Below are 20,642 nucleotides of genomic sequence, written 5' to 3'. Positions count from 1 at the left end.
CCCGGAGCTAAGTATTGTCCTTATAATAACAATTTGTCAGGGAAAAATAATATATAATAATAACTGCATGCATATGACTGGCGATAGTTCGTGTTGGCCCCTTTGCGATTCTCCGTGACAAATCAAAGGAGCGCGGATCAAAATGAAGTCCTCGCTGTTACGCGGTGGTAACTTCAATACCCCCGATTCTAGATATCTGCTTCGACTCGACGAGTCCCTGCCACTAGTGGCACACTAGCGGCAATCCTTCGACGCGTCGCTATATCGACGATCGCCATTTACCGGCAAGTGGGCCACTAGGTGTTGGCGACGTTTACGGCATGGGGAAGTTAATAAACAAAGGAACCAATAAATAAATCTAAATCCTTATAAAAAAAAGTTTTCCCAAAATTTACATCTAACAAAATCATTTGTTGGTATTCCAGAACTGTAAATTCACCTTTATTCATAGTTTACTTCTATCGTAGTTTTGATATGGGGGAATGATATGTCTGAAACTGTAACACAGGTCATTAATACTTTTTTTTTTTTTTTTTTTGGCTTTAGTCAGATTTAGCAGTTTTACTTAACAGTCAGTCAATTTGGATCTGTGATTTCAGAGTTTTAGAGATTTCCTTAAATTTTTCATTTCTACAATAGTTTGCAACTAACACCATTAACGTATCTCTTTCGATATTTCCATAGGTAATGGCTTGGTCACTCCCAGTATATTTCAAACAATAAACTATTTACGGTGTCTTACTGCATTAATCCGAACTACATTTAATACCCAACAACTCTGTGCATTTTCCCTTAAATCTGCAAACTTTCTACTAGGTTAAAACTGAGCATTTTCTACTTTCTTTCTTTCTTGCTAAAACAAAAGTGTTCTTTAGACAACCTACAAATGATGACTCTATACTACATTATGTTGCATAGGGCATTTTATGTAGCATATCATTTGACAGTTGGACACTTTCTTCGTATATTGAAAGCAACAGGGATTAAGTCCTTCTACACTTACATGAGAAGTAAACAAATTCTTTTTAATTCGTGGAATTGTGCCAATGCACTAGGTCCAGAGAGTTTTTAATTTAAGATTATTATTATTATTATTATTATTATTATTATTATTATTTTATTGACTTTCCTGAATATTAAGCAATATTTCGCAAAAAGCTGATATTTTTATATAAATGTGTTCGATATCAAGTTTTCATAAAGTAGTCACTCTCTCCTATAAATAATTTCAGAGGGACCGCGGTGGCTCAGTAATAAGGCGTTCACCTTTGGTGCATGGGATCCTTGGTTCGACCCCAGCTCGCATCAAGTGAATTTTATGGTGGACAAACACCATGTGCATGGGTTTTCTCGGGATTCTCCCGTTTTCTCCCAGTTCCTTCATTCCACCATTTCATACATTTCTCATCACCGCCTCCTTTATCCTAGCCGGTATAACCGTGGGTCGTAAAACTTGAAGATTTGATTTCAAATAATTCCAACCCAAACAGTTGCAGGAAGTATGTCATTTCGAATAAAACAAACTACTCTATAAAATTCTGAGTATTATTACTTTTTATATATACAATTCTAGCGGACCTTATTTCTAAATCGAAGGGTAAGAAGACTAAATTTACTCTCTTATTATTATAGATTCATTTCAATTGAAGCAGTTAAAATAGTTGGGAAAAATTAGAAAGCCATACCCTATATTCCAGTGTGCCACAACCGGATAACACGGCACACTGGCGTGCCCAGCAAAATGAACAGTGTGACGCAAAGTTTTCCTATTATTTACAAGAATATTTGTCGAGTTTATTTTATTTATTATTACCAACTATTCTTCCACAGATCAGCTGTCTGTATACAGTTAAACAAACAAGTATCACATTGAGGAAATGAGTGTAATTATTTACTTTAATAGTAATAGAAAGGTATATTTTCTTGTATTTTCTACCGGGAATAACTGCATCCGGTCTAGAAAGCTGGGACTAACAACAAAGGAACCCGATGTGCCAAACATACACCGCCCCAAAGTCGTGGGTGTCACAAGTCCATTTCTACGTCTTGGCACCCGAAGGGTTGTTGCCTTCAAAGAGAGAGAGAGAGAGAGAGAGAGAGAGAGAAATAACTTAAGTCCATTGCACTTACTTGCTTAAATAAATTATGTAAATAACTGTTTCGTTTTCTGTTTATTATTATTATTATAAATTTCTTAGCAGGTTGACAGCCATATGTATGCACACGGCTCTCCCGTGCAGCGCCTCGTGAATGATTTTCCATACACAAACTATATATTCCAAGTTTGTTGTGTTCGTTCTATAGGCGTGTTTGTAATTAGATGCATATGGCGTAGAAGTCAAAATTTAATGTCCACGCTACGTATATACAAAACCACAGATAAAGATATTTATGAACAGACATTTATGGCACAAAAACAAAGGGAAAAAATAAAGAATTACTGGCGGATTGTTGCCCGTAGTGCACAAATGATAACGGTTAACAGTGTTAAATTTAAACAAATAGAGTTTTAATTAAGCACAAATTTAACTTATAGTGTACAGTGGGGAAGGTTTGCTAGGATCGTTACAGTATCGAACCCCGTGAAATGCACTGCAAACCTGTCCGCAAGCCCCTCGTAATGTTCAACAGATATTGCGTATTAATGCTCATTTCAATGCAAACCTATATACGCCTACGCACTTCAATACTCAACGAAGGTGCAGACTATTCATGAGTTGCAGTATTAAACTCTCTCACCCAATGTATTCTCCTGTCTCCCAGCGATTACAACATTTTTTGGTATCTCAATCACTTCCTAGTAGGATAGTTTTACCTAGAGACCACTGATTAACCTGGTATTGGATGTTTCACTTTCGTACCTTTGAAGTTGACAGTCATCGGTTGGACATTTCACACGCAAATATCTAATATTAACAACGTTTCTTCTATAATTTCGTAATATTGTATTATTTCTTTGTATTACTCATTAGCTTGGTTAGGCTTGTTTAAACACTTATCTCTTTGCACCTACTTATTACCTATGCCTTAACGTTGGATAAAAATACACTAGCTCTCACCGGGAATCAAATCCAGAACCAATGCACTTGAACCATTTGGCCACAAAAAGGCACATTTAAAAAGAAGTTTCGATTTTGTTAGGAAAATTGTGATTAGGTGTAACATTTAAAAATATATTTAAGAATGGATACGGATGAAACGCACTGAATTTTCTCACTCGAATTTCTTAAACTGACTCGTGTTAGGCTGCAGCTATTACTGAAACATTTATTTGGGAAATGCGAATAAAATAATGTGTTTGGGTAAACTTTGTTCGAAGCAACTTACGTCCAAAAGTAAAGTACCCATTGGTCATATTTCTGTTAGAAATAACTTATGCATATATTAGAATTATTAAGGAAATAATTGTAGGTGAACTATGAGCAAAAGCGTCTGAATACTTTCTGAGAAAATCGTCAAAAAAGTCATCCCCAAGAATAAAATATCCCTTGTGTATCATTTCAGGACAAACGAGTTATGCTATTTATGAAATACGTAGAAAATTGCCTGAGTCGTTCTCGACAAAATCGTAGGGTAAAACTTACTCCGAAAAGTAATATGCCATTTCTAGCTTTTTAGGATGATGGAATTATACCATATCGTTAGGTTATTTATGTAACATTTATTTGTGAAATATGAACAAAATTGCGTTAGGCGTTAATGGGAAAATCGTCGAAGAAGAGTAAATTAAGAGTAAACTACCCCTTCTGAATGTTTACAGGACGAACGAGTTGTGTCATATTGTTAGATTAATGATATATTTATGAAATGTGATTGAGAAAATTGTTCGAAAAAACGCATCCCATACTGTAAATTACACCTTATGTATTTTTACAGCAATGATTCATACTACGGTGAAGGGTTATTAATAAAATATATATTTGTAAAAAATAAGCAAAATCTTTACAGCTGTTTTTGAGACAATTTAATTATTTTAAATTTTCATCCTTCAGTAAACTACCCTTATTTTTAGGTGTCGGAGGATATAGAATTCGAAACGATCAAGTGTTATAAAAACTTCATGTCTAGAATTCGGTCCAGATACGTCGAACAGTATGGCCTCTATTTGAATGCATGTAAAAGCGTGACGAACCGATAGACGAACAGATGGACAGACATCAAAATTATTTTTCGATATGAGGGGGCGTGAAACTTGAATTCATTCAAATCTCGAATTCGATTTTTATCACTATCACTACAATTTCTTCTTTCGCCACTCAAACGTGAAAACGAATAGGAATACAACGACACGTAAAATAACTTGTAATCCTTAATATTTAATGAGTTACGTTTAATGTGTTGCCATGCTAGAAAAAAAAAGCTTATGCCTGTTTGTTATATCATTTTAATATCAGTTTTTCACGCTACTATATAATGTAGAAATATGGTATGATTATCGTTCATATTCATGCTATCTTTCGGAAATATTCGTGTTCCGCATACATAGATCTGTATAATTCAGTTTCGTTCAACGAAAGCATTCTTTATTCCTTACATAGATTTATGATTGCATTTCTTGTACTTGTGGATATAAAAAAAAAAAAAAAAGAGAGAGAGGGAGAAAGTCAATACTCTAAAAAGAAAAAAAACACAAGCACACACACACAAACGATAATTTGACATCAGCTTTTTCCTTTCTTTCTTTTTTCATGACAACAAGCTTCATTCGACGTGTCGATGTAACAAGGGGTAAGACTGGAAAAACTATCAAGGTGGCGTATGTTCTTTTTCCTGTTCCTGACACACAAATCCGAAGTGAGTTGTCTGCTGTTCAAGAACGGGCAGGAGAGGTGTAACATACAATACCATAAACTGAAAACAATCGCTGCTTCAAATAGTACACGTATTCTAATACTGAATAAATACGACGATTAAAGCATACTATCAATAATTTATTTCCTTATTATATTGTTTCGGTTCTTATTAACATCAAAATTATACACTTCCTATAATGTTTTGTATATATATATATATATATATATATATATATATATAAAGATTCGATCTGGTGTCAAAATAACAAAACAATTACTAGTCCGCCACTCTATCCACCTAACCACGGAGACTACGTTTTGTTTGCTCTTTTTTCTTAACAAATAATGCTCATAACCATGGTGCGCATCGCTTCGAACCTTAAGATTTGAGTTTTTCTGTTTAATTCTATATTTTCGTACGACATCTTAGTTACAGAAGCTAATTTATATTTGGCAAACCGTCTAGACACTAGGTTTAAACCAATAAATTCAATATTTTACTCCACTTTCCAGTTCCATCCGCCAGCTCGTTCGCTGCCTATTGTCAATTTCTCTTCGCAATCGTGCTCTGCTACTGAAAAATCCCTCGAAAGCATGATTGCTAGTATACACAAAACCAAGAGTAATTTTGTTTTTTGCTCATATTTTTATTATTTTATTATATTTTTTGGAAATATCTCCTTAGATTGATAGCTTTCTATTATCCCCACATACTAATAACTGAATTTTACTCATAAACGTAAGGAAAATGGAATAAATGCGAAAAATCGTGAGTTACAGTATACGCGCTTTTTTTTTTCGCATGTGGGTACACTTCCCGAAAGATGGGATCTTTATTTCAGTCAGGTCAGATTACCAATTAGACAAAAAGAATACCAGCACTATTATAAATGAATAATTCATACCATTATATCATAAATGCAGTCAGAACAAATAATGCAAGAGAAAATATTTTTCTTACCTTTAATTTCTTTTTCTTGTAAAACAATATGATACAGATAAAAACCAAGAACAAAGGGATGGCTAAATTCTCCAGAGGCATGGCATATCAATTTCTGTTCTAACATGTTCTGAAATTATTTAATACAATTATGAAGTGTCATTAGTATTACACAATTACACTCCTACTAACAGTATTTTAACAAAGGTTAAGAATTTTATGTTATTGTTGACAGTTTAAATATGTAATGTGCAGATACACATTTAACAAAATCAGTTCAAAGTAATACATAAAAGCAATTTACCTATTTTTGCTCTTTGATAGTGCTCCACTGCTCAAGATGCACTTATTTAAATACAGTATTAGCCCGAATATAGTAAGGCCTCGCATACAATACGACCTCAAGTTTTTGAGATGATTTTAATGGAAAAATAAAAATATCCAGCACAAAATCTTACATACACTGAAAATATTACGTAACAGAAAACTTGCCAACTTAAAGGCAACTTAAAGAAAATGTACACCACTACGTTTTAAGATCTAAATCCTAGTCTTCATTCTACCTCCTTCTTCTGGTCGTTATCACTTTGTATTCAATACTCTACTGGTGTACTCAGATTGAATTGAATACCCCGTGAAAACGTAGTGATTTTAGGTATCAATCAAATCGAACTATAATATAACGCATTACCATTTATATTGACGTCGGACCTTTAAGTCACACAAAGGCACAGCATGGAAATGGGAGAATAACAGAGATGGTACAGTTCTCCATGGTATGAAATACGCTTTTTTTCAGTGTAAGCAGTTAGGTTCCGATTACAGTACAAATATGGTTTTCACGAAACTATTATTATACTAAAAATAACGTACAATATTCTGGTTAGTACGGTAATAAAAAGATTCTTTTACTTCAAATGCAAAAATGTAAAAATATATATTTTTTTCTTTTCTGAAACTTTACCTGCATGATAGTCACAGCTTGATTTTCTGTTGTAACTCCTTCCACGTGGGCAATCAACCACATAACTGCATCAGCACTCACAAATGTAAAGCTCGGTAGACTAGGATGCTGCATCAGGAAATCCACACCAGTATTTGGATTTCTCATTCCTTCCAAAATTTCACTAAGAGTTGCATTACTTTTCAAAATATAGAGATCGCTGGTGTTTTGGCTTTAAAAAGAAATTAGAAAAAAAAAAACTTACTTCATGCGTAATTAGACAAACATGGCTACACATTTATGTTTGCAAATAAGAATAAATTTACGCTGCAACCCTAATTATTGCCTTCAAGTTCACAGAACTGTTTTTCTTTTTTTTTGGTGTGTGTATGTGTGTGTGTTCCGTCCTATGATTACTCTTGGGTTAAAGGAGATGATGAAAAACGAATTATAATTATGAAATTAATGATGAAATGACAATACGTAACTCATAGCTGAACGGATTCGAAACCACGACAGACAGGTTTTGCGATCGGCAGCCTAATGCTGCAGACTGGTCTACAATGCCAGCTGGCTTCAATTTCGAAGAAGCTAAAGCCAAAAACCCAGGAACACTGAAGTAATGATTGTTTATATGATACCTCCCCAGTAGGTATTATCTTTACGAGGATACGTAAATGTCGGGTGAGGAGAGTTGAACTACATTGAAATTTAAACCTACACTATGTGATCAAAAGTATCCGGACACCCCCAAAACATACGTTTTTCTTATTAGGTTTATTGTGCTGCCAACTATTGCCAGGTACTCATTATCAGCGACCTCAGCAGTCATTAGACATCGTGAGAATGCAGAATGGGGCGCTCCGCGGAACTCACGGACTTCGAACGTGGTCATGTGATTGGGTGTCACTTGTGTCAGGAGTCTGTATGCGAGATTTCCACACTCCTAAACATCCCTAGGTCCACTGTGTCTGATGTGATAGTGAAGTGGAAACGTGAAGGGACACGTACAGCACAAAAGCGTACAGGCCGACCTCGTCTGTTGACTGACAGAGACCGCCGACAGCTGAAGAGGGTCATAAAGTGTAATAGGCAGACATCTATCCAAACTATCACACAGGAATTCCAAACTGCATCAGGATCCACTCCAAGTACTATGACAGTTAGACGTGAGGTAAGAAAACTTGGATTTCATGGTCATAAGCCACATATCAAGCTACTCATAAGCCACATATCAAGCAGGTAAATGCCAAACGACGCCTTGCTTGGTGTGAGGAGCGTAAACATTGGACGATTGAACAGTGGAAAAACGTTGTGTGGAATGACGAATCATGGTACACAATGTGGCGATCCGATTGGGTATGGCGAATGCCCGGTGAACGTCATTTGTCAACGTGTGTAGTGCCAACAGTAAAATTCGGAGGTGGTGGTGTTATAGTGTGATCGTGTTTTTTGTGGAGGGGGCTTGCACCCTTTGTTGCTTTGTGTGGCACTCTCACAGCGCAGGCCTACAATGATGTTTTATGCACCTTCTTGCTTCCCACTGTTGAAGAGCAATTAGGGGATGGCGATTGCATCTTTCAACACGATCGAGCACCTGTTCATACTGCACGGCCTGTGGCGGAGTGGTAATGGACTGACCTGCACAGAGTCCTGACTTGAATCCTATAGAACACCTTTGGGATGCTTTGGAACGCCGACTTCGTGCCAGGCCTCACCGACCTACATCGATACTTCTCCTTAGTTCAGCACTCTGTGAAGAATGGGCTGCCATTCCCCAAGAAACCTTCTAGCACCTGATTGAAAGTATGCTTGCGAGAATGGAAGCTGTCATCAAGGCTAAGGTTGGGCCACCATTATATTGAATTCCAGCAGTACCGATGGAGGGCGCACGAACTTTTAAGTCATTTTCAGCCAGGTGTCCGGATACTTTTGATCACATAGTGTATGTCAGCAGTAGTCCACTATCAGAAGACTTTCAATAGTGACGGTCGAAGGATATTATATTGATTAGTACGACAACTTTAACATTAGTTCCAGGAGTAGTCCGGGGTCCTATGGAGTGGAAAACAAGATAGGAACGCCGTACTATGTTACACGAAGAAAAATTCAAAAATCTTGCAGAAGAAATAAAATAAAATACTCTAAGATTTAGCAGTTTATAAAGGTAGACAGAAAAGTATTCACGAATTCAGAAACGTAATAAAAAAGGCAATTATAATAGCATTGGAGTAATTCTCGGTGAGTGCCTGAAAGAAAAAGTAAAGTGAAGATGACAGGGTTATGTTTAAACTTCATGGAAGGAGGAGGACCTAGTAATGATATAGATATATGCACGGTCCATTACGCAAAGAACTGACGTAGTAACGAAAATTATGTGAAAATAGAAAGAAATCATAGGATAAGAGAAGAGGTTCATGAGTAATTGTAATAGGAAACTGTAATGCAATTGTGGAATAAGAAGAGAAAGATAGTGTCGTAGGCAAGTATGAGTTAGGGGAAAGGAATGAAAGAGGAGAGGGATTCATCAACTTCTGCACACAAAATTCATTAATAATTCGGAATAAATGGTTAACCAGTACAAGGGAAGACATATTGCAATCCTCAATAGTCGGAGATACCAAATATATTATGATTCGGGAAAGATACTGGAATAGCTTCCCGGGACCGACATCTTTTATAACCATGTGCTGGCTGAAGTGGATAACGAGCTGAAAAGTGAGGCCGTATGGGAGTGAGGAAGAAGGGAACAAGAAATTGGATACTGACAATGAGAACTTCAAAAACGAAGAAGTAAGAAATCGAATTAACAAAAAATTCTTATTTATCAATATGTCGTCCCGTGTGAAAACTAAATATTCTCCAGGCGTATCGGAACAGCGAGCTAGTTCCATCTTCAGTGGTAAAGTAACAAAGATAAAAACGGATACGAGAAAAATGGTATAGGAACAGGAATACATACAACCAAATGAACGTAACGTAACGTATAAAAATAAATAAATTAATTAATTAATAAAAAAGCACGAGCAGAACACAGTGGAAGAGAGACAGACTTGAGTTTCAAAAACGCGTGGTATTTATGATACGTCACTGTTGCATGAACCAAAATACACATCAAAGATAGTGGCCAAATTTTATCAATGTTGCCAGAATCCAGATTTAAGAACGGTTTATATTTGTGAATAGAGAATAACTATTTAATCTCTCATTGTTTTCTTGTTTTTCTTGAACCTATTACATTAACCTGTTTTATATAATGTGTACGTTGCTTTAGGTGAAGTGACAATCCCGATATACCCTCTTCTTGCGACTCTTTTGATTGTTTAATGTATTCTTTAATTCGGGTGTTAATATTGCGCTTGGTTTGACCTATATATGAAGAGTCACACTCACACTGAGCACGATAAATACCTGACTTATTTAGTGGATCAACAAGATAACTTTTAAAGCGGATGAGATGCTTTTCTAAACTTTTTGGGGGGATACTACAAGCAGATATGTTATGCTTTGAAAGAAAACATTGAATTTTTGTCAATAGTTGTGGAAAGGAAGGAATTCTTATCTAAGTTTTTGCTTCTTTGGGAACAGCTTTTTTCGGAACTTGCATTGATCTACGTGTTTGATTAAACTATTCTTGTAAGATACATATCTTATAATTGTTCTTTGGTCCTATTTGATATAAAAACTATATTTCTTCATTGAGATCACTTGAACGACAATAAATCAGTAATGCCCTACGAAAGAAGTTCTTCCAAATATTGGCCTTGCATACTGGTGGATGGGCTGACTGTTAATGTATGTAAGCAATGCCTGCACTGGATTTTCGATATACTTTTTTTTTTTTTATAGATTTATTGTGTAATCCAGTAATCAGTAAACCTAAAAAGGGAAGACACTTATCAGATTCATGTTCAAAAGTGAGCTTAAATCTAGGATGCTGCTTATTGAACTGTTCAAATATTTGTGAAAGAGTACTGCATTTTCATCACACAAGTAGTAAAACGTCATTAGCATAACGGTAATGTCTAGTATCCTGTTGTAAAATCGACGTTTCTATCTGATTTAAAAGGATGTTTGACAGTATCAGAGATAGTGTGTTCCACATGGCTAGACCGTCATTCTGGGAAAAAGTAATGATTTGCAAATTGAGATACATTGGTTGTTAAACCGACTTCAAGCAGTAGTAATAAAAAATGAGTTTCATAGGTAGATGCACCATTTTATAATAATCGAGATCGAATGCTATTGATAATAAGTTTCAACGGTATGAACGGGTACATATGAACAACATCGATGGATGTAAGCAAAATAGCATTAGCATTTACAAGTGATGGTAACTGCTGTTTAACAACATATTTGAAACCAATGTTGTAATCATTAAATTTTTTGTATAGCCATTTGGATAGTAAGTAAGCATGGTTGAAACCTCATATAATCGGGCGAAGAGGAATGTCGAGCTTGTTCACTTTTGGAAGTTCATAAATAATGGGGAGGCAAAATGCATGTGTTTTTATCTTATCTTTTTCAGAGTCAGTCAACAGTGGAGAAGGATCAACTATCGATTGTACCATTTTTTTTTTTTTTTAATGACCTGTGGCAATAGGTTGCGCGGATGTCAAAACAAAATTCCATTTTTCAGCTATTTTTTAAATGCCGGAAGCATATCTCTGTTTTGACATAATTACATATTGATTTCCTTTGACAGCCTTTAAACACCAACTTTCATGTTTGTTAAGAAATTTTCTAAATTGTGTAATGAACTCTTGTACATAATTTGATTTGGGCCTATTTTTCTGTGTGAATATAAGAATGTACTGATATTCGTCAAACATTCATTCCTGATAGACTGCGCGGAATTAATATCGGGTGTAAGATCAATAGCTTTTTCAACAGAACAGATTACCTCTTTTAATGGAACGGAAAGTGAAAGATAATTGAATTTTAAGTTTAATCTAAAAATCTGATAAAGTTTCTTAGGACATCAATATCAGTAAGATTAACAAGAAATTCTACGGGAGAGTCTGAATGTTTTTGTTGGTTTGAGTTTATTAGTAACAAGAATATCACCTAAATCATTAATTTTTCTTTCCAGTCATGCAAGTTTAATTTTGAACTTCATTCATAACGTAGAGTTCAATATGTTTTGATAAATTAGTACGTATAATGGACCAGTACGAAAGTTAAAGACAACCACATTTGTCTTTAGTAGATGCGTCAACATAATTTTAATGTTTTTCCACCAAAAATGGTGGATTGACGCTCACTTTAAAGTGCAAAGATAAAGTTACAAGATGCAACTCTCGATTTAATGTTTTTAAAGTCATGCAAGATTAATTCTGATTTTTAAAATGGAAAGTATCAGATTTTAATCTATCTTTAAGTAACATTGTTTACACTGCACAGAGTAGAACATTGAATCAGATAATTAGATTAAAATATTTTTTAGTAAACATGCTTAGTAAAAAAGATGTTATCAGATGTGATTATCTTTAACCTTAGCGCACTGATCCGTTATACGTATAAATTTTACAGAACAGATTGTATTCTATGTTAGGAATGAAGTACAAAATTACATTTCAACGCCTGGAAAGAAAACTTATTCGTTTCGAATTGAGAATTAAATTTCTGAGTTGTCGGCATCTAAGGCCATTTAGCCCGTCACGTATATGAGGGCTGACGTCCCTGGGCGAGCACACTACCCAATGAAAGGGAAGAAAGGAAAAAAAAAAAAAAGAAAAAAGATTGTGGAAGGAAGGTACCATCCTGGCATCATCTTAGGTACCATCCCGGCATTTGCCTGGTGTGAATGAAGGAAACCAGGAAAAACCTTACTCAAGATGACTGGCCTGAAATAGCTGTTACACATTTTCGACCGGGTGTCCCCACTGGCAATCGAACCCGGGACCACTCGCACCAAAGGCGAGAGCGGTAGCGAATACGCCACGCGGGGCTACACATATTACTCGTTTGAGTGGTATCCTGGATTATTACATGTAGGGTGTAGTTGAGAAACCGCATTGCCTTTAACCCACTTAGTTGCTCAACAGGATTTGGCAGATGTTTGAGTTCTTCCTAGGGAAATCGCGCGTGCCGCATGTGGTATATTCCGGAACAGCCTCGAGACAGTTATGGATAGTGACGGTGGCTTTTCTGAGTGATTTTTTTTTCATTGTTGCCATCTTTATGTCACTTTTCTATATTTCCAGCATATTTCGTTTTGAGTCTGATATTTACTGTTGTTATCTTGCACCAGCAACTACCATAGTAGCTCTAACACCCTAGTGTATATACATATAACTACTGGCTCATCACCAGATCTCCGAAAATATTAGGCGCATAAATATTATTCTGCCACATTAGGCCGTAGGTAAGATGGACTTTTGCGAAATGCGGCTCCTAAAGGGGAGGGGGGAGAAGCAAGAACTTGAAAGTTTCTTTGCATAGATTCTGAGGTTTTAAAAATTACAATTTTTCACTTTAAAAATTTGGCCATCTGTTTATATAGGACACTTCTGGGCATGTTTGAACGTTCAAAATACCACCATTAAGTCTGACTTATGCAATTTCATATATCATATATTTGTTCCAAGATTCTACATATGTCATCGGGTATATATTATTGACGGGTATATGAGAGAGAAGCAATATCTATACCTATCTTCTGCAGCATCTTGATGTCCACTGTCAGTTGGAATCTCATGTGACGATGGTGCAACCTTGCTGTCAGCCATTGCTTCAATTGCTGGAGATCCTCTACCGCTTCCGCTACCATCAATCTTCACTCGTTCCATCACTTTCGATCCGGACCTGAAAAGTAGCAGAAACATAAGCTAATATCTTCGGAAGGCGAATTAATTCTTGATACTTCGTGTAACTTTGAAGATATCTGTTCCGAATTTATATTTTTAAAATTACTCTATTTAAAAGCGTACCTGCAACGCACGGACTCAAAGACGCAACATTTTAAAAGCACTAACTGAATTAAAAAAGAAAAATGAGGATATTGAGATATTTCCTTGCAAACTTACAATTTGTAGCGATATAATAATTGTCTTGTAGTCGCGTATTGCAATATCCGAATTCTTGTAATAATCAAACTGCTAACTGTAAATGGCTCTTAAAATTTTACAATTACTTAAACATTTCGATTTTCTTGCACTGGAAAAAAATAATAAAATAAAATAATTACGGGCCGCTATGGATGGACACCAATTATCGATTAAATTCAATAAATACATTTGTGATTTGATGATAAAAATCTAATTGATAATACCTTTTATATGCTACTTTCATGTATTTTTCAATCTATGTTTTGGTAGCTTCTCGGGATAAAATCGTGTTTATAAGTATTAAAAAAATTACTGATACAATATTAAATCTTATCAAAATATTTGGGTCTCACTCTAGCTTGTGAATCAGCAGTTTTCTATTAAACTTTTCTTCCAACATGAATGCATGCTTACATTTTAAAAGAACAATTCACTCACAGATATCAAAATGATGGCTCATATAGAAATATAGTTTCGTATGTCATTTCTTTGGTATGTTATTCAGTAATTACGGAGGGAAATGTAGATCCAGCTTAATATCAGTGGAACATTCTGAATATCATCAATTTAATATGATATATTAGAATGTCGAATATTCTAATTATTGCCAACTTTATATGATATATTAGAATTATCATACACCAATTTGTAAAAAGCATCAGAAAACGTTAGAAAGTACCCTACAAATACGAACACTTCAGCAGCACAAACACAACTAGGATTGTTAGTTGTGGTAATATATCATTGCGGAAACTACTACTCTTGTAAATAACTTTCTAATTACAAACAAATATGAATTCAATAGTCATGTGTTCTTCCTATTAGTAATCCGTGAATGTAATGAAAGGCACGACACCGACAAAACTATTTCCACACGTAAGAAGGAATTCTCAGTAATCAGTGTAAGATAATTAACATTCTAATTTTGAAATAAAAGTAAATTAAATTAACTTAAAATAAATAAATTTCAAAAAATAAAATATCCGCTTGCATTGTACCCTTCATTTCACACTACAGTGAAGTAATAGTGGTCTGGTGCATTGCAACGTGTAATAATTTGTGCATTACTCAACATTCAAGCATTTGTACACTAAAACAACTTTTGTTTTGCAATATTGTTCATATCCAAATACAAAATAGCTTGAAACTTATATTAGACATATACTAAATACTATAGGTAAAAAATCTCATTGCATCTTTTCGCATTACAGCTCATGAATGGACAACAGAAGAAGTATGTGCAGCGATCTTCTTATTAAGCTTCACTTAAGATGTACACAGTAATTGGAATGGTATCTTTAATAATAAAACCATTTCCTTTTACATAGATATTGAATAAATTACACGAATTCAGCGAGTTCTAAACATGTATCAGGGACCAATGAAATTAATGCCGAAACAAAGTTCTTTAAAGAGAACAATATAACATATATAATTATTTCTGCTATTCTTAAAACACGATTAAATAAAGGAATTAAAATTAGTGTTTTAATCAATCTACCAAGTCTATATGTCGATCTTTTTCAAATAAATTTGAATGAATATACAAGCTATTTTGTTCTGGGTACACACATAGAGAAGTTAGAATCTAACTTTTAGTGTGTGAAATTATTTTAATACATGAAAACACATTAACACACTTCGTAAGGCACACATTGACATGAAAGATCGGAAAACTTTCGAGAAAACTGAAACTTACCTTGGTGCGTGCCAATCAGCCATGCGATTAGGGGCAAGCTTCTCCTATGAATAATAAATACGTATGATGTACCACAAAGGACCTGTTCACCGTTCATGCATTAAAGATATAAGGAAGCAAAGAATCGTTTTCTGTATGTTTTCCTCCACCAAATTACACACGATATTAAACATGAAAAGAAATTTATACAATAATTAAGTATAAATAAAGTAAATAAAAATGTAAGCTCTGGAGATCTTTGCAGTCACGGTTAACAATAATAAACACAAAACATTCAAACACACATTCACAGGAAAAGGATTCGTATCAAGAGTGTAAAATGGTTATAATATGCAAAGAAGAACATTGCTTAACATTAGGAGTCGCTATTACACATGTTAAGTTCATCCTAAAATTTTCAGAGTTCCGTTGTAGCTCAAGATCAAATTGCATTATTTGTAAATACATTACTATCATGTAAGATGTATGAGACGCGCAAGTCAATTTAAAAAAAATGGTATAACGTTCGCATAAAAAGTTACAAGCAGAAGCAACAATACGCGGGATGGTGATGTTGATATATATAAGGAGGGACAGCGAAAAAACGTATAACTCACCAGAACTGACGACCTGTTCAGACTAGTTTACGGAAATATTGCCTTTCTTTTTTTAGGTGGTTCAAACTACTTTTGAAAATTACCGGAAGTTTGCCACGATAATGAACATACAGCCTATCAGTGATTGACTCACACGGCTACTTTAAGAATGACAGAATGTACAATGACCGGAATGATCGACTGTAGTAGAACAGAGTGTACAAAATGTGATAGAATGGATGGAAGAGTAATAATGTGAAAGACAGCTCGAGGGAAGAGAGAAAGCAGAGAGAGAAATACAGAGAGAGACAGAGAGAGAGAGAGAGAAAAGAAAAGAAAAAAAGAAAAGAGCGAGGAATGTATGTGAAACGATGTGCAAAATAAAGAGTTCAAGAAAAGCTGAACTGAGTTGATTCTGAGTTTACCGTCCCTTTCAGCAGCGGTACTATATGAGACGGGACCTACTGATTAACGTGGAATCCGAACCACCTGAGCTCCCTTCAAGAAAAGTACATATACTGTAGAGAAGATGCTAAAGAAAAGGAATGCTGAATTAAGTTAGAAACAGTTGTTGGTTTTTATGATTCAGTTAATTAAATAATGTTGTGAAGTTACTTCAAAAAGATCACAACTACTGACGTGGTCTCAGAAGAAAACCCTCGATACAGGATGATTATGCAATAATAGTAGCAGTGTGAAGCTAATACGTCATAAAAATAAAAATAATTTAAGATTATTTCAATCTTAATTATTGGTTACCAGATCCATCTCTGTTGGTAGTTTAGTGGTTAGAAGCTAGACAACTACCACAGTTTATTGGAGTCCAACAATTTGGCAAGGAGAAATTGATAAGCTCCAATATAATGAGGAGGAAAGGCGTAATAGGAGATGCTATATTGGTTTATTAAGAGTAAAGCCCGTCTCACATGGATCTGAACTAAGACCTTAACCCAGCTAACAACTTGACAGTGCTGTTTGACTCAAACTTCCATACAATTTCTTTTATCCTGAGATGATGTAAGGGTCTCAGACGTTCCTTAAAACTAGGTAGGTTTTACCAGTAGAGCCTCTCGTGGATGTTGTATTAAGCAGACGAAAAACATTTGAAGAATGTGTTACGTAGAGGGCAATCAGCTGTCGTAATCGTAAATATTATTGTTTTTCTATTTCGCAATATGAGTTCATCCGAAGTGGATGAAATAGCCATAGCAGTGATATCTACTCTGTTGTTGGCACAAAAGCCACACCACCACAAAAGAGAAAAATGAGGAGCTGCTGGATGAGGGAGTGGATTCTTCACCGCAATACGCACAGGGAAGCACCGTATTTTCAATGGTGGATAATGCACTACTTCTAGAAGATCCTCGTTCTTACAAAAAAAATCTACAGAATGGACTATTCAGACTTCCATACGCTACTGGAATTTGTAGTAGTAACTCCGAAAATTCTGAAGCAAGCCATGAACATGAGGGAGTCTGTACTAGCTGAAAAAAGGTTTGTAGATCCTTGCATCAATCAGATTGTAGAACTGAAAATCAAATGACTTGGCCAAATATGTAGTATCAGGGCAGTTATCAGACGTGGAAAGCTGAAATAAATGAGGAAGAGCAATTTTCTACTTTAGGTACTCAGGGTATTCGCTCAGGTCTCTACCCACAAAAGATACCCATACAGTAATATTATAGCGTGCCGGGGGGTCCTCTTATGCACTACACCCGGACATTTTGTATTGTGCCAACATCCTAGAACTGTTCTCTCTAAAACTGCACGAAGGACACACAACACTGATGATGAATAACTCTCATTGTTTCTTCTTTTTAACATATTACATTATAGTTTGATAAACAAATTGCACAATATACTTAAATCACCTTTTTTGAAACTTTTAAAAGACATTAAAAGACATTTCATGCCTGCAGTGCTCTGACGCACACTCCTTACTTCACTGCATACCTCCTCTAAGGCCTCGATTCTTGCAATATAAATCGTGCTTTCCATTATTTAAAAATTAATATTTTTCGTACGACACTATTAATTCGATTGATATTTCGCTTGTCCAGGTAGCCATGTTTTGAAATGACAGCGAAGAATAAAGTTGAATGTCGTCAGGCGCTACTCTTTTCTGATTGGTAGTTGTATGCAAATCCAGGAGAAAATAGAAACTGCTTCTATTTCTTCCAAGTCAGAATCCAAATAAGGGCAGCAGAAAATTTCAACCTGGAGCAAGGACAAGTCACTTCTCACACGATCGATAAGTAATGTCGTGAGTTAAAGATCGTGAATCGCATCCTTACTTCATGCCCGTCTGTGACAGGCTTAACTGGTGGAACATTTGTAGAGAAAGGAAAGAAAATATATGTAGTATTCATTAATCTAGAAATGTTTTTTGACAGAGTGAACGGGAAAGTAATGGTTGTAGTTCTAAAGCCGTGGTTGTAATGGAAGAATCAAAGATCAGTACGAAAATTGTATATGAAACAACAAAAGTAAGAGTTGGAACAGAGGAATAATGAAGGGTAGTGTACTTGGACAGGAAGTTTGACAGGAGTCTTCTATCAGAATTGAAATGGAGTTAACAACAGCTACGAAGACATTAAGAAAATTATATTTTGTTAGTTTAAAGTTGGAGAAAAAAAAAAAAAAAACTTAAATGTGATGTATTGGACTTTACAGGACAGAAAGATGGACACTACGCAAAAACTATGAAAAAACGATTGTTTTCCGAAATATGAGTGTAGAGAATGTAGAAAAATTAGCTGAGTCGGTCGGAAACTAATCAAAGAAGAAATAGTAGAAAAGAAAAGAAAAACATTGGATGTAATCAAAGAGAGGAAAAGAAACTGTCTGGACATTGTTTGAGAGCAAACTGTACCTGACAGATATGACAAAAGGTATGGCTAAAGGAAAAGGAAAAATTAAAGTAAATCTTTTAGTTTTACGTTCCAATGGTTAAGCTGGGTAGGCTAAAGGAGACAATGGTGATGAGAAAAGAATGAAATGGTGAAATGAAGAAAGTGAGAGGAAACAGAACTCATAGACAATTCACGCACATGGTGTTTGTCCACCACAAACCCCACTTGGCGCGAACTGGGTTCGAACCACGGTCTTCACGTACCAGAGGTGAACGCTCTACCACTGAGCCACTGTGGTCCCAATAAAGTATGGAAGCAGATAACATGAAGCTGAAGTATGGACTTCGGAAAATGATTTACTAATGATAACAGACTATTTATGGTGATGACTACAACTTCTCTAATGTATTTTAAAGAACCGGGTCCTTACTGCCGAAATGAATATAAGAGATGTTCTCGAAATATACACTTAAGATTCTAAATTAGTTTAATGAAAACATAACGGAAAAATGATAAATTCAGTATACTGCTTGTTGACTCAAAACAACAGTCTCAATAAAAATGGTCTGTTTGTTTAGCGTCACTCTCCAGCACCAAGGTTTTATGAAACGTGGGTCTACAGTTTAAGATGGAATTCGGATTACCGTAATGAGTTCAAATTTTAATGCTCTTCCACCGGGAATGGAACGGGGATCATGTGTACCAAAGGCATATCCGCTAGCCACTAGACCAGCGGGAAGGCGCTTCAGCAAGGATGGTGAGTATCAATCATCTTATATTGTGACTCGATCACGATATAGTTAGCTGTAAGTAAAATACAGGTGTATAACAGTTTTAGTTACTTACATAGTAAAGTTCACATTTTGACATACACGAGGTTCACAAGGAGTTTAAAAAAAAAAAAAAAAAAAAAAAACCTTGAGAAGCAAATATCAATTATTAATGATAAAGAAATTAATATTTTTTTAATCCGACGTAAATTTCTTTGTTGTAGGGTTCTCTTTATGAAGATGAAGTTTGGCCAGCTGCTAGAGAAACAAATATGCATGTATTCCTGTGAAAAACACAAGACATTCAAGGTAACATTGAATATTATCTTAAGGAAAAACCATTTAAAGATGAAGAGATAACGAGATGAGAAAAATAAATTCTAGAGTTAATCTTGTCGATTTGTTCTTAAGCTCTTTTCACTTTTACTACCTGGCGAAATTATATTATTAAAACGATGTTTAATAATATAAGATGAATTTAAGAATTTATGCTTAAAAAAGAAAACTGAGCAAATTTGGAAATTAAAAAAAAAAAAAAAAAAAAAAAATCCTCCCCAAATTTACTCAGGGAAGTTTATTTATTTTTTTTTTTTAAATATTAACATTCACTTTTCAATTTCTACCGGTACATTACTAGGGCAGATCTCCTACGCAAAAGATTCCGAACAAATCTACCCAACATATTACCACTGCGGATCGAATTCAAGATCTTGAACATAGAAAAGCACACGTTTTACCCACTTGGCCGAACATAGTATTTTGCTTAAGTTACATGAAACCCGATAAAGTGTAGTACTGAACTGAAACAAATCAAGGACATATTAAAATATCGGTTAGTCGTTCTTATAAGCATAACAAGAAAAAACGTGAGATTACTGTGGAAAGTAATGTGCAATATTGTATGAGTTTCCTTGGTTTGGAGTTGCTTTTTATTAGTGTACTATACAAAGCTGGTAATTTTATTCATAAATAAAGTTATAATTTTTCAACAAAGTGAGACAAAATACATACAATATTAACA

The 20,642-nt window shown here is 35.1% G+C and overlaps 1 protein-coding gene across 5 annotated transcripts in view; it reads right to left on the bottom strand.

Annotated features, from left to right (window-relative positions):
- Iml1 (GATOR complex protein Iml1) overlaps positions 1-20,642 on the bottom strand; it is a 172,219-nt gene that overhangs the window by 30,971 nt on the left and 120,606 nt on the right. For 4 of the 5 annotated variants that reach the window (XM_081771495.1, XM_081771497.1, XM_081771499.1 and 1 more), the window contains 3 exons: positions 13,331-13,483; positions 6,698-6,908; positions 5,755-5,863 (listed from right to left, as the gene is read on the bottom strand). In XM_081771495.1, coding sequence (XP_081627621.1) covers positions 5,755-5,863; positions 6,698-6,908; positions 13,331-13,483 — 473 coding nt within the window. Of the gene's footprint in view, positions 1-5,754; positions 5,864-6,697; positions 6,909-13,330; positions 13,484-15,424; positions 15,469-20,642 lie in introns of all 5 variants that reach the window. The other variant, XM_081771498.1, reaches the window with a different exon arrangement.

Source organism: Thermobia domestica, chromosome 9 (genome assembly GCF_964235325.1).
Source record: "Thermobia domestica chromosome 9, izTheDome1.hap1.1, whole genome shotgun sequence".
In the NCBI taxonomy this organism is placed as follows: Eukaryota; Metazoa; Arthropoda; class Insecta; order Zygentoma; family Lepismatidae; genus Thermobia; species Thermobia domestica.
Note: the sequence above shows the minus strand (reverse complement) of the source record. Positions and strands in the feature narration are given on the sequence as shown.